General features: G+C 40.4%; 1 protein-coding gene across 37 annotated transcripts in view; it reads right to left on the bottom strand.

Annotated features, from left to right (window-relative positions):
• The window catches only part of HDAC9 (histone deacetylase 9), a 1,002,499-nt gene that overhangs the window by 29,968 nt on the left and 958,273 nt on the right, over positions 1–14,258 (bottom strand). For all 37 annotated transcript variants that reach the window (XR_011383068.1, XR_011383069.1, XM_051853225.2 and 34 more), the window contains one exon: positions 9,875–9,959. Coding sequence is in view for 35 of the 37 variants with exons in the window: in XM_051853225.2 (XP_051709185.2) it covers positions 9,875–9,959 (85 nt within the window). In the remaining 2 variants the exon portion in view is untranslated. The remainder of the gene's footprint in view (positions 1–9,874; positions 9,960–14,258) is intronic.

The following is a 14,258-nucleotide window of genomic DNA, read 5'->3' as shown; positions in this document are numbered from 1 at the left end:
GCACACTGAATTGGAGTGCAGGCATTCTAAATGGCAGCCACAACACCCACTTTCTTTAATAGAAAGAAAGTGGACCTTGACATCACAGCCAGAAAAGGAGTAAAATCTTGGTTTTACTGGGTACTGGTGAGAAGTCCTTCAATAAGCTACCTAAACTTGTTAATGCACAGTTTATTTAGGAGGAAAAGAACTATGCATTGCAGAATTGTGTAAGGACTAGACATAATATTAGTAAATACCCAGCAAATGATCTTCACTCAGATCTGACCTCCTATGTGCCCTCTTTCAGTGAATGGTACGTGTGTGTGTGTGTGTGTGTGTAGCGCATATGAACGGCAAGAGCTGAGAACATAATCACAATGCATTCCTTTTCTTGCAAAGATTGCAGCTGCAGAAACATACCTAGTTTTATTTATTCTCTTGCTTTGATTAGTTTTGCTGTAGGAGAAATGCGAGTAAAAATAAAAAACCTCATAATTGCAGATGCAGTTGGAAGAAAGAAAAATTACCAGGACAAGTTAAGTCTCTAACCAGATGTCAGATTTTCCTTTTTGATTCAGGTATTAAGGCTCCACCACACAATAACCAGAGTTTTGATGTTTCTCCAGGAGAATAGCTAATTAGAAGTTCAAAATCAACCTTGCAAAAGCCATGTGCACAAGTTTGACCTGGCTCTGATACACGTGAGGGTCAGCAAGGTTAATAGTGGGAAAATGCCTAATGCTGCTTTTCTTCATGAAGCTCTGCCTGGCCCTGGGCTCCAACTTCAGGGCCTCTGTCTAAAGTCAAAGAATATATGACAAATAGCAGCTCACACCTGACAACGCTCAGAGTTTTAAACTCAACAGGGCAGGGATTTGAAATCCTGCCAATCCTTGCATTTTTTTCTGATTAGATGTACTTTGCAAGTTTACAAGTGGCTCCAAAGTGGATTCATAGCTTCTTGATTCCTTGTCATTTGGCACTGAACTTTCAGAACGGACTATGGCTAAAACCTCAGTTAGCTAGGAACTCCAAAATACTGAGTTAAATCATTATTTTTTTCTAAAAGTGTCATTATTGGAGGGAATAGGAAAACACATACTTCAAAAAAGAATGAATTTGTGAGACATTGTAATATAGTGGCTGAAGAGGGAATGCCCTGGGACTAGACTGCATGGTTTATGATTGTGCTTCTGCCTACTCCATGGCTGTGTGACCTTGGGTAAGTCAATTAACCTTGTTGTGCCTCAGTTTCCTAGGCTGTAAAAGTTGGGAATGAAAAGAACACCTTCCCCTTAGGGTTGTTGAGATGATTAAATGAGTTAATTAATGGTAGCAGGAATGTTAAGAATAATGCCTGGCACCCAATGACCCTTCATTGCTTCTGTGCAGCAAAAAAATTGATGTCCCCTCAGACAATGCTGCCTTTCCCTTGAATTCAAGACTCTGCATCAGCGAAGTTTCTTTATCTGGATGCCAGTGTTCTTCTATGCCTTCAAACCTCTCCTTTCACCATGGTTTCCTGTTGTAGTCATTGACTACCATTACCTTATGAGTTTTCCGAGCCGGGAAACCTACAAAATATTCGTCTGCTCCATGCCAGTGAATTCTCATCTTACACCACTTCTATTTCTGAATTAAACTTTTCATTCCCATCTGACAATAATCCCTGGAGTTGGTGCTGTGGCACAGCAGGCTAACTTTCCACCTGTAGGGCCAGCATCCCATGTGGGTGCCAGTTTGGGGCCTGGCTGCCCCACTTTGACCCAGCTTTCTGCTATGGTCTGGGAAAGCAGTGGAAGATGGCCCAAGTGCTTGGACCCCTGCACCTATGTGGGAGACACGGAAGGAGCTCCTGGATCCTGGCTTCAGATTGGCTCAGCTCCAGCCAGTTGCAGCCATTTGGGGAGTGAACCAGTGGATGGAAGACATCTCTCTCTGTTTCTCCTTCTGCCTGTCTGTAACTCTGCCTCTCAAGTAAATAAATAAATCTTACAAAATGTTAAAAATAAGCCCTGCCACACTCATATCCTTAGTGAAGACATAGTGATCACAAGAAATGCAGGTTTAATAGCTCTCCCTCGCTGCTTGCAAAACAAACAAACAAAATCTCAAGACCTAATTCAAAGCCCCTTTCTGACACTGGAAACACCCTCCCGCCCTTTCTGCCTTGCATCTCCCAGGATAGCATTGGACGTGAGAAGAGAAGGGAGATAACTCAGAAAAGCAGAAAACTTCAATGAAATAGGAAGGGACAAAAAGAGAGAAGCAAACGAGTTAGGGTTAGCCTTTGGGCGTGGAGTGAAGAAGCCAGTCCAGGCTGTGAGATGATTTATGCAGCACATGTTGCAATCTGGGGAAACAGCCCTTTCAGATGTGTGCATGGCCCCATGAGGTTAAAATATTGGACAACTTCCCCCACAACATGAGATGTATACAAATTCCTTTCAGCTTAGAAACAATCTGGATTTTCTCCTGGATTGTCTGATGTAAATGCCCTTTCTCCCTGGGGAAGGGGTAGGTAGATTATTGCATTATAACCATAAGAGTAATGGCTAGGAATGGCATTTCAGATAAAGAGGGCTGTGACTGTTACCATTTAGAGCAAGTGTTATCTTAATTGTTTTTTTCACTAATGAGTATCCAGATCCCATAATTGCCAAGAGAATTAAACAGCATACACTTGAACTATCCACAGTTAATACATTAACCGTGTATATTTAGTATTTTATTTCACGAACTAGTTAACTCCTGATAGAAAAAGAATAAAATGAAATTATTATTATTTTTTTTTTTTGACAGGCAGAGTGGACAGTAGAGAGAGAGGCCGAGAGAAAGGTCTTCCTTTGCCGTTGGTTCACCCTCCAATGGCCACCGTGGCCGGCATGCTGTGGCCGGTGCACCGCACTGATCCGATGGCAGGAGCCAGGTACTTATCCTGGTCTCCCATGGGGTGCAGGGCCCAAGTACTTAGGATTCTATGTTCTTCCCTAGCATCAGATGTTAGTTTTATGGATAGTTTCTTGAACTGAAGAAATGAAAAGAAGCAAAGGAGGAGGAGGAGGAGTAAGAATAAAAGATAACAATAATAAGGAAGAGGAGAGAAAGTCATTTAGCCACTAGCACATACAGAAAACATAAATACAGCACAGTCTTGACATGGAGTAGGTGTCAAATAGTTCTTCCAGGGAAAATCTGATCTCACCCTGACTTTTCTTGAAGGTATGAGAGTACACGCTTAGCATTGTGGGTACTGGAGTCCCCAGGATGATGACGACCCTTTAGTCAGTTCCATAGTTATCTGCAACATTCTCCAGCAAGAAAAGAAATTATATCCCTTTTCAAATTTTACTCAAGAAGGTCCACACATTCAGAGGACTAAACATTTACTTCTCACTGCCCTAAATAATACTGTGTGTGCAAGTGTGTGAGTGTGTGTGTGTGTGTGTGTGACAAATTTTATATACAAGAGACATGGAAGTTGCTTCTCATTTCTGAAAATCAGTGACAGCACCATGTGTTGTAATTGTAAATGTTGTCCCTTCCTCTCTTTAACTTGTGTCTCCATTTTATCTTGACTAGCACAACAAGGAATTCTAAAAAGGTCTCAATCCATTAAAAAAGCGAGAATGACCAGAGTGGGAGGAAGATGGAAGTGGGAACTGAGGGAGAAAATGCCTACTTCTCTTTTCTGATTCTGCTTCCTATGCACCAAGTTAGAAAAGCAGCAGGGTGTCATAGGTCATTCATTCCTCTTGAACTGCTCGGAGAAGAAACTTATTCATCGTCGCAAGGCTGGTAAATGGGAGAAAGGATTCTACAGAGTTCATATCATTTAAAAATTCTTTATACCAGTGTTTTTCAACTTATCAGCTGCAAACCACTGCGTGGGATGCAGAAAAATGTTAAGAGTATCCTCAAATCCTTGTGTACATATATATTTCCTTGATCCACAAATCAAATGATACTATGATTATTGCTGTTATCATGCATGAAGTCTGCTTAACTGGTTGACACTTTAAACGAGTTCTCTTGCTATGAAAAATTTCAAATAAAGAAAAGGAAATCATGGCTCTCTCCTTGTGGTTCACATATTTTGGGGTTTCACAGTTCAATATCAGTATCATTCATTATATGTTCTTAGAACTTGAAATTATAGTCTTTCAAACTAAATAAATTTAGTTTTATGGAAAACTCACTTCATAATTCCTTCCCTCCCAAATCAGTGAAAATGTCATCCTAGACCAGCACTGATATAAAGAATGGAATTTGAGAACCTGCTTCTCACTGTGCCATGCAGAAAGTGGAAGAATTCAATACTGCATGGAATCCGTATGGTGTTAGGATGGCTGGCAGGAAGGGAAACAACCACAGGAGAGTCCTTTGTCCTCCTCTTGCCTGACCCTTCCTGCCACCACTGCCTATCAGCCAACTGAACACGGTCACCGCCAACCAAGGAAAAGGCAACTCACACAGCACTTCATGTTCCATGTTCCTCCTCACTTAGAAATGATTCATTCTTGCGGTCTGTGAAGTAGGGAGGAGAAATGAAATCTTGTATATTTTGCCTGCTCTTCCTAATCCCTCATTCTGCATTGCTGGCCTACGCGTATCCATATCTTAGATAAGTTGAAAAATAAACCTGGGGTTAAGGAAAAAACAAAAACTATGGCCAACATGGACAGACCGACTGAGTCATTCATTCAACGGATATTTTCAAAGCAACTCCACAGCAGACACTGTGCAAACGACATGCCAATCAAAAGCAAACAAACAAACAAGAACACTGGCACAAACAACCTGTGCTATCAAAGGATATTATGCTAAAGCATCACATACTGTAGGTCTCTTCTCTTAAAGGAAAATAACTGTACTCCACTGCACATGGATCCAGACCACATTTTCTCTACCCATTCATGCACTGAAGAACATGTAGGGAGCTCCCATGCTGTGGCTATTGTAATCGGGTTACGGTGCACGTGGGAGTGTCGAGATCCAGCCCAGCCTTCAGTTCTTTTACAGAAATCCCCAGAAGTGGGCTCTCTGAATCATAAGGTGGTGCAATTATTTATTTATTTATTTATTTATTTATTTTGTGAAAAGCATAAAGCTTATTTTTTTAAACCAGGCAACCCTTTTGTCATCCCCAAGACAGTTGACCCTCATATGTCATCCATCATCTTAAGATGGAGCCAGTCCTTGACCTGTCAGGTGGGGTCTTCACCTGCCAGGAGAAAGCCTGCCTGGGTACAGCCTTGGAAGGCCTTTCTTCCTCAGCGCACCGAGTAACACAAACAAGGACAGGACAACAGGGATGATCCTGCTACAAAATACTCGCATACATGTGGCCAGGCAAGGGGCCAATGCTCATCACTGCCTCCCGCACCTGCATACCCTCAGCTGGGGGGCTCCGTTCTCAAAGACAAACTCCCAGAAAGCCTGTCAGCACCTTGCCGTGTGCCTTGGGACGAGACTATCTAGGAACATGCCTGAATGTTTCCCACATGCTGCAAGGCTCACTTCCCAACACTGACATATTTTTCCCATCCTGTAGTCCCAACTGCAGCACAAAAGAAGCCTTCAGAACCCAGGCTAGGAGGTGGACTGAAGCCTGAATGCTCCCCCAGGTGGAAAGGAGACACCTACGTGACTCTGAGATAAACGTGAAGAGGAGGCACTCCTGATAAACACAACCTCAGGGCCAGCGTCAAAACAGGCACCCCGTGCAGTGGCCGAAGACACTGTGAACAGAAGGGCCACATGCTTGGCTCAGCGCTCTCCTGGCAGCGTCTCAAAATTATTCATAACACTTTAACAAGGGAGGGGGGGCCACACGTTTTCATTTTCCCCTGGGACCTTCAAATTATGCGGCCAGTCTGACTGCTTTCTTCACTAAATGGGAGTGTGGATCCTGCTCAAGGGCCTAGAATACGATAGGAGCACTTGAAATGGAAGAGTCAGGTGTAAAACAGGGGAAGGTAGAAGCAAGCATGCTTTTTATACTTTGTAAAGAAATCAAGCACTGTGTGCAAAGCCAAAGGCCCCTGGTTTTAACTTCCCCAGCCATTATGATGTTTGAGACTTGAAAGGTCCACCTGTTTCCTTGCTCTGTGCATATTCCACACCTCTCTTTCGTGTTTATAGTTTGGAAGAGTAGCCCAAAGCACACACTTAGAACCACATGGAGATGAAAGAGTGTTCGGGGCTGCAGCGCTGAACTACCTCTCAGTACTGATTCTCACCCAAATGGCGTCAGACCACTTTCCCAATTTGTGTTTGTCTCTCCCTCTCTCTCTACCACCTCAGTCCCTCTCAAAGGTGATACGTGTCTCATTCTTTCTTGGTAATTTTTCTCTTTTTTTTTTTTTTGTATCACCAGTAATTTGGTTTTCATAAAGACTGGCTCTATAATTTGAATGAACCAGTGCACAATGAGAATGGAGGCTCCTTGTTGGAAACATAGTTATACATTTAAAGCAAGAGCAATAAATCAAGCATGAGGCCCTTTTAGGTACAGGATCTAGATCTACGTGATTACACTGGGTGAAACCCATGAAGCAAACCCTGCTTCCTATTGGCCAGAAGTGAACCATGTATCCATTTCTTACCCAATCACTGTTTAAAAGGTTGACTGACTCAACATCTGCAGATTAAGAACAGCCTGATGGATCTGAAGTTCATCTTCCCCTGAGCTGTGTGGTATCTGGGACAAGGATTTATGAGTAAGACCAGACTCTTTCAGAGTAGATGGAAGGAGGGCATGGATGCAGGGTAGACCAGCAGCAGTGCCCACTACATTATATAGCCTTGATTCAGAAGGAGGAGCTCTTCTTTATTTGATTTCTGCTAGTCCTCATTGCTTAATCATTTGATAATTAGCAGGAAGACAGGAATCATATTTTTTCAGGTCTGGAATTCCCTACAGGAAGACTTAACAACAGGGAGGATATATGGTATATATATCCCAGGTATATGGGAACCTGGAAGTTGAGGATACTTAGATCTCAGTAGGTGGGAGCTGACTAAGTCTTTAAGACCATGAAGAATCAAAGCTTACATCAAAGGAAGCATAATCTGAGCAACAGTGGTCAGCACTGGATGGTGTGAAATACAGTTTGGAGCAGAAGATGGGATTTCCCAAACCTCAGTGGCATGATTCCCATGTAGCAAGTTTTGATAGTAGAGTGAGTCCTTTTCAAGAGTCAAGCAAGTTTGCTTGGTGAGAGGAGATGCCCCATGTCACCTGAAACTATCACTGGTTAAAGGCAAACACTATGGATACAGCAGAAAGTCAGTACTAGAAAATTAAATTCAATACAAAAGGCAAATTTAGAATTTCTAGAAAAGGACACACATTACAACTTTCACATTTGTCACACTGGTACTTGTGTGACAGTAGAGTTCTTGGTTTCTAGTTCTTCCTTCCAAAGCACTTTCACACTTTCTTCAGCTTCTTGAAATCCTGTTCAGACCATAGGATCAAACTCAGGCTCTATCATTGTCAAAACAACTTTCCAAAAGCGTCTTCATTCTCCAGAACCTTTTGTCCCCAGCTGAAAGGGACCAAAGGTAGGATCTTCCTTTCTCATGATCTCAGTGATCCCTATTTTCATATCACTTTGTTGTCTCCTGTTTATTGGGCTATAAACTTCTGGAAAGATCAACATGTAATGGGTAAATACTCAAAAAGTGTTTGTTAACATGCTGTGCTAAAAATACTTAGGAACAACACTTCTTAATACTCTACATCTAAAACAGCAAAAGATGCTCAGAATAAAAGATGATATTATGTATGAATGAGATATTGTTATATATCAGTGATCTGAAAGGGAACAGCGTGTGGGATGGGGTGAATAGGAACATAATTCTGTCAAGGATCATTTCAAGATTCTTGCCCACATGCAATATATTGACACTGTTAATCTACGCATAGTGGAAAATAAGTCAAGATGAGGACAGTATTTTTTACTGCACTTTTTGAAATCAACTCTATCCTTCCCTTTCTTGTCTCTGTGTCAGCTCCCTCACCTTAGATGTACCTCAGAGACTTTGATCCAGCATTTAAATATTTATGGCGGGGGGGAACCTGTGTTGTGTCCTAATAGGCAACCGTCATCCCATATGGGCACCAGTTCAAATTCCAGCTGCTCCACTTCCATTCCAGCTCCCTGCTAATGCACCTGGCAAAGCAGTAGCGGATGGGCCAAAGTGTGTGGTTCCCTGCACCGACGTAGAAGACTCAGAGGACGCTCCTGGCTCCTGAGTTCAGATCAGCCCAACTCCGGCCATTGCAGCTATTTGGAGAGTGAACCAGCAGATGGAAGATCTCTGTTTCTCTCTCTGTCTTTCTTTCTCTTCCTCTCTCTATAACTCTGCTTTTCAAATAAATCAATAATTTTTTTAAAAAATATAAACATTTATTGGGTATGTATGGGGGTCTTCAAAAGTTTGTTGAAAATGTGTATTATGAAAAAAACTATGCATGGATTTTGAAAAAATATTTTGCATCTACTTGTAACTCCAGTCACACCCATACCTCCAAATGACTACTGATCAAACAAAGTGACTTAGAGATGGCTGGAAGGGGGTTTTCTCAGTAGTAACTATGAATGCTTCTATAGGACAGGAGCAAAATTTTAACACTTAATCTTGTCTTTTTTATTATTTTTTCAAAGATTTTATTTATTTATTTGAGAGGTAGAATTATAGACAGTGAGAGGGGGAGGCAGAGAGAAAGGTCTTCCTTCCATTGGTTCACTCCCCAAATGGCCACAACGGCTGGAGCTGTGCCGATCCGAAGCCAGGAGCCAGGAAATTCTTCCAGGTCTCCTGCACGGGTGCAGAGGCTCAAGCACTTGGGCCATCTTCTACTGCTTTCCCAGGTCATAGCAGAGAGCTGGATTGGAAGTGGAGCAGTCGGGACTCGAACCAGTGTCCGCCCATATGGGATGCTGACCCCAAAGGCAGAGGATTAACCTACTGTGCCACGGCACCCGCCATTTGGTTTTTCTCTTCACGTTAACCATCATGTTAATATGTGCTTGATTTCTCTCTCTCTCTCTGAATGTATATGTGTGTGTGTGTGTGTGTGTGTGTGTGTGTGAAGGGAAATGGATAATAAAAAACAGTGCCTGAATTGGGGCAGACATTATAGTGCAGCAATTAAACCACTGCTCAGAATGCCTGCATTTCATATCAGAGTGCCCGGCTACTGTGCTTCTGATACAGCTCCCTGGTAGTGCACACCCTGGGAGGAGGCAGGTGATGGCTCAAGGAACCGTGTCCCTGCCACTCACATGAGAGACATAGATAGAGTTCTTGCCTCCTGCCTTCAGCCTTGTCCAGCCCTGCATATCTCTCTCTCTCTCTTTCTCTCTCTCTCTCCACACACACACACATACACACACACACACACACACACACTCTTCAAATAAATAAAAGGAAATAAATCAAATTTTTAAAAATATTGAATCTCTGATTTACCCTGCTTTGGGAGTTAGATTTTCCTTTCTTAGAAAACCTAAAACTAGTAACTGATTCCTGAATACCAACATCATTTAGGAAATAACTCGCCGTTAGGTGTGACTGGACTACACAGCCATAATCTCTATATTTGTTTCATCATTCTGGATAAATGCTTAGTATTGTAAACAAAAATCCAAGTGCTTGCAAAATATGAGAAACACAGATAGTAAATCTAGACTCTCTGAGTATGTCAACACTGAAGATAAGATAGCCATATTAAGAATAATGCAATAAGACACTTAGGTAAGAACATATGTGCAAATTATCCTAACTCTGAGCTTGATTCTTTGTGCTCTAAGTCTCAATAAAATTTTAACTCATTTTACCAGACAAGAATTAAAAAAAAAAAAAAACTTGAACGACATACTTTGAATTTCAATGATCTTCTGCAAAGAAATAACAGCATTGACATTCGGAGTTTGGTGAAGCACATCTTCAGAAAGTGGCTCCAGCTGCAGGAATAAAAGATAAGAACATGAGCAGAAGATTATGACTCCACAGTGAGTCTTGCAGATTCAAAGCAAATGGAACCAACCTAACCCTCGGGAAAAGCTTGCTCCAAGAACTGGTTAATATTTTGCTGATATCGGTTCTAAAACTGTAGCCAGCTTTATTTTCTGTTTTGCATCCAGGTCATTACATTCCAAGGGGCTTTTCTATTGGTCACAAGATTAATCTATGAAGTCCCTGAAGCAGGTGCGTGCCTGTGTGTATTATTCATTAAACATCTGAGTTATTTGTGTGATTTTTGTAGGGTCATCACAAACCAAATTCCATCTTGTCTGTCTATGCAGCTGCATTCTGCAAATGAACCCTAAGGATGCTGCCCTGTACAGAAAGTAGGCAATCTCTCACGCATACTTCTGCAGTGTTTTTACATGTAAGCACCATACACACACTCATTCAAACGCTCCGCAGTGAAAAGCCAAGAGAAAACTGCTCTTACTCAATTGCCACTGAATCAAGTAGTGGAGAAAATGTTCAAGTGAAACCAAAGGTAAAATAACTGATTCATTTGACTTCGGCTTTATTTATAACTAGGATATAGCCTGTGTGAACGCAAAGGAGAAATTCCTTTCTTGCACATCTATCACAGTCTTCTGGAATTACACCAATTTTTCATGGAGAAACCCAGCAAACGTTGCTTTGCCTGGAATGAAGAGGAGCTTTAAAGAATTTATGACCCGTATTTGTCAGAACTAGTCTGACGATGCGTCCCTGGGAAGGACTTGGAGATGAACTTGGCATTTTACTGCTGAAAATGCATCGCCTGAGTCTTGCAAGCAGAGTCTCTCCGTTATTGTAACCCAGAAAGCAAGAAAAGTAATAGGAAAAACAAAAAGCATCAATCAAAAGCCATTGTCCTAAAAAAAAAAAAAGAAGGTAAAAGTCTCAAATGAAAACTGGCACAGGTTACAGGAGGACTCTTCAAAGGTTTGCAGAAAATAAAACATGAAGATAAGCTCATTTTGATGCAAAACATTCGGAAATCCATGCATTTGAGGGCTCTTCAAAACATTCACTGCAAATGTGTGTTGTGAAAAAACTGTGCATACATTCCAAATTTTTTTATACTAACACTCAAATTTTAATTCCATTTTTTTCCCATGAACTTTTTGAGTATCCTTGGGATGTGGCATGAACAGGAACCCTTGTCACTAGACGTAACAAAGTTTGGACTTAGCTATGTCTCTTCATTTGTAGGAAAGACTGAGAAAAAAATACCCAGGGATTATGCGTTTCCACGGCATATGTGAGTGAATCTTCCCCCCAGGCTCTCTCTGAGTTGATTATTCTGTACTTCAATCATGGAATCTAAAACAATAGCACCTTTCTTCCAGATGCCATAGGATAACAGACTAGCTCTGGGATATTTATACATGGGCAAATTCACTAAATATAACTTTCCAGAGTGTTTTTCTTAGCTGCCAAAGAAAAACCTTTAAAACATCAAAAGGTTTATTTGCAATGCAGTTGGGTGAGAGGAGAAAAAAAAAAAAAAGGCAGCACTAGAGCCACTGGGTGTCAGTGAGCATTCCTGAAATCCTAAACTCTTAAAATTTGTTAAGATCATTTTTTTTTAATCTTGTATTTCAGATCATATCTTCAAGAATATGTTATCCTAGTAACACCCTCTTAACTCAGAGGAACTACTGAATCATAAAATGAAGGTTACTAGGAAAATCTGTAGTCAAGAATTAGGGTTGAGTGAGCCACTTTTCTCCATGGTGTTGCCTTTCATTTCCTTTTCAGAGCTTAGAAAAAATAATTTTCAATAGAAATCAGACAGCTTTTACTAATAAAAAGTTTTGAAACATCACAAGATGTGCGAACTTGGAGAACAAAAGCACAAGTTTATGTCAGTATACTTAATACTTCACAAACTTCCCCTGTGATGTCAGGGCGAAAATGCTGACAAATTGAAAGGTGCAGCTACTGGAAACAAAGCTACAGGCAGATCATGAATGTAGACGCTTCCCTTCTGGAACCCTCACACATGGAGGTGTCTGGGCTGTTCTTAGGACCTGAGTTATATGGAAGATCAACATGATTCAGTGTGTTGAGAGCAAAAACACAAACACCCTTAAACCCCCAATTTGGAATCTTCATTCAGATATGAAAGAGTTCTGTCTGCTTCTAAAAGCAACCCAGAGAATTAAGGCAATTAAGTTGATCATTTAAGCTTCCCAAACCATTTCCCTGAGTGTTTTAGGTGAGTGTCATTTAGAGGATTTAGCCTTCAGTAAATTGCCCCAATTTGTTTGATTTTGAGTGTATACACACCGAGATGAATTCAGAAACTTCTCAGTATAGGTCCTCTATTTTTCCTTTGGTAGTTCTCCAGAGAAGGCAGTGGGTAGTACTCTCTCGGCTGGCAAGAAGGCAGGCAGCATGGAGAGTCTGTTTTCATAAAGTTAAGATCTTGTGTGGAGGGACCACAGAATTGAGAAGTGTCTTTTAAGAGAGTTTGTTGATTTAATCACTCACCATTATAAGCGCTAAAACCATTTGACTGAAGCATCCATTTGATAAGTATTTATGAGTATTGGTCATTATTTATAATCTAATAACTGAACAATGAAATAATATTAAATAAATAGGCACTTTTTATACACTTGGAGCAAAAAATAAGAATATGCGGCAAACTCTTTTATGCTTAGTTTGGCCAATAAGATGGAGCAAAAGCATTGACTATTAGGTTAACAGCATTAGTAAAAATTATTAAAAGATAAACGAGGAAATAATTTATGCAAACCAGAGAACTTCTGCATGCAAAAATTTCTAGAAAGATAAGGCAGATGCAGATATAAATAATACTACATATCCTTCATTGCATCTTTGTTGAGCAATTCCATTAAGTAATAATTATCATGGAGTTATAAGATATGTTAGGTAATTTTAACAGAATCTCTAGACACATGAAACTTGCATCCAGTTTTGTTCTATCTAAAGCTTAATCACTACCATTGCTTACAGAAACACTTTATACAAATGTTTGGGCTTGGTGACAGGGAAATTAATTGTTTTACATTTTTTACAGAAAGTTATGATACTGTTATTGACACAATTCAGATGTTGGTAAAGTTGAACGTAACATGTGGTTTGTAAGTACTATTGTTATTTTAAAACACTAAAAAAAGTATGGTCCTATCATCTTGTGAAGGAGTGATTTCCAGGTTCTTTAGAATCAGACCATTTGAATCACCAAAAATCAGTTTAGTTGGCTGAGATCCATCAAGGCAAAGAGTCAAGGAATATCCTTGAAGGAACTCTTGATTAAGAGTGTTTTAAAAACTCACTCTGTATTCATGAGACACGAAAATCAGCTATTATTTTCATGATTCAGAACAGAACACAAAAGAAACTAAACAGAGCTCTTGCAAGAACAGCTGGAACATGATAATAGAGCATGTACAGAATCTACTAAATACTCTTGTTAGCTTTTATGTAAGTGTCCATGTTTCCCTAACATGCAAGTATTTCTCTCCATCTATAGCCTTATGTAAACTCTTCCCTCTGACTTCGATTTTCTCCACCCTTCTTTGAGTGGGAGGGACCTCACTGATCATTCAAGAACCAACACAAACACTGCCTGCTCTTCAAAATCTCTGATAGAGCAAACTGCTTCCACCTCAAAGGCTTCTGAGACGCTTCCCGGCACTTCTTTCTTAATACACACTGACAAGTTGCCTGGCATGTAGACAGATCTTTCCACAAGTCAGAAATGCCAGTAAATGGAAAAGAAACAAGGAACCAGGACAAGCAAAGGCAGATCAGCAATGCCAATGAGTAAAACAAAACCCACTCTCAAACAGAACACGATGACAATGCAATGGCATGAAGATAAAGTGGAATGAGATTTTGAAAGGAGTTTAAATTAATCTTTTGTCCAATATGAGGAGAACTGAGACCTTTACAATATCTGGTCTTCTAATCTGCATTCATTATACATACGGAAATTTACTTGTATATCTATAACCTCTCCAAAAATATTTTACAACATAATGCATGAAATCTATTTTTAACATATTTATGCTGGACATTTGGCTTATTCTTCTTTTTATACTTTTATATATATTATACATTTATAATATATATAACACCTAATTGTATTTTTTTGACAGGCAGAGTTAGACAGTGAGAAAGAGTGAGACAGAGAGAAAGGTCTTCCTTTTTCCGTTGGTTCACCCCCCAAGTGGCATGCAAAAATTTCTAGAAATTGGTGCACTGTGCCAATCCGAAGCCAGGAG

The sequence above is a fragment of the Oryctolagus cuniculus genome, chromosome 16 (genome assembly GCF_964237555.1).
Source record: "Oryctolagus cuniculus chromosome 16, mOryCun1.1, whole genome shotgun sequence".
NCBI classification, from domain to species: Eukaryota; Metazoa; Chordata; class Mammalia; order Lagomorpha; family Leporidae; genus Oryctolagus; species Oryctolagus cuniculus.
This window is presented reverse-complemented; position numbering and strand designations above follow the sequence as displayed.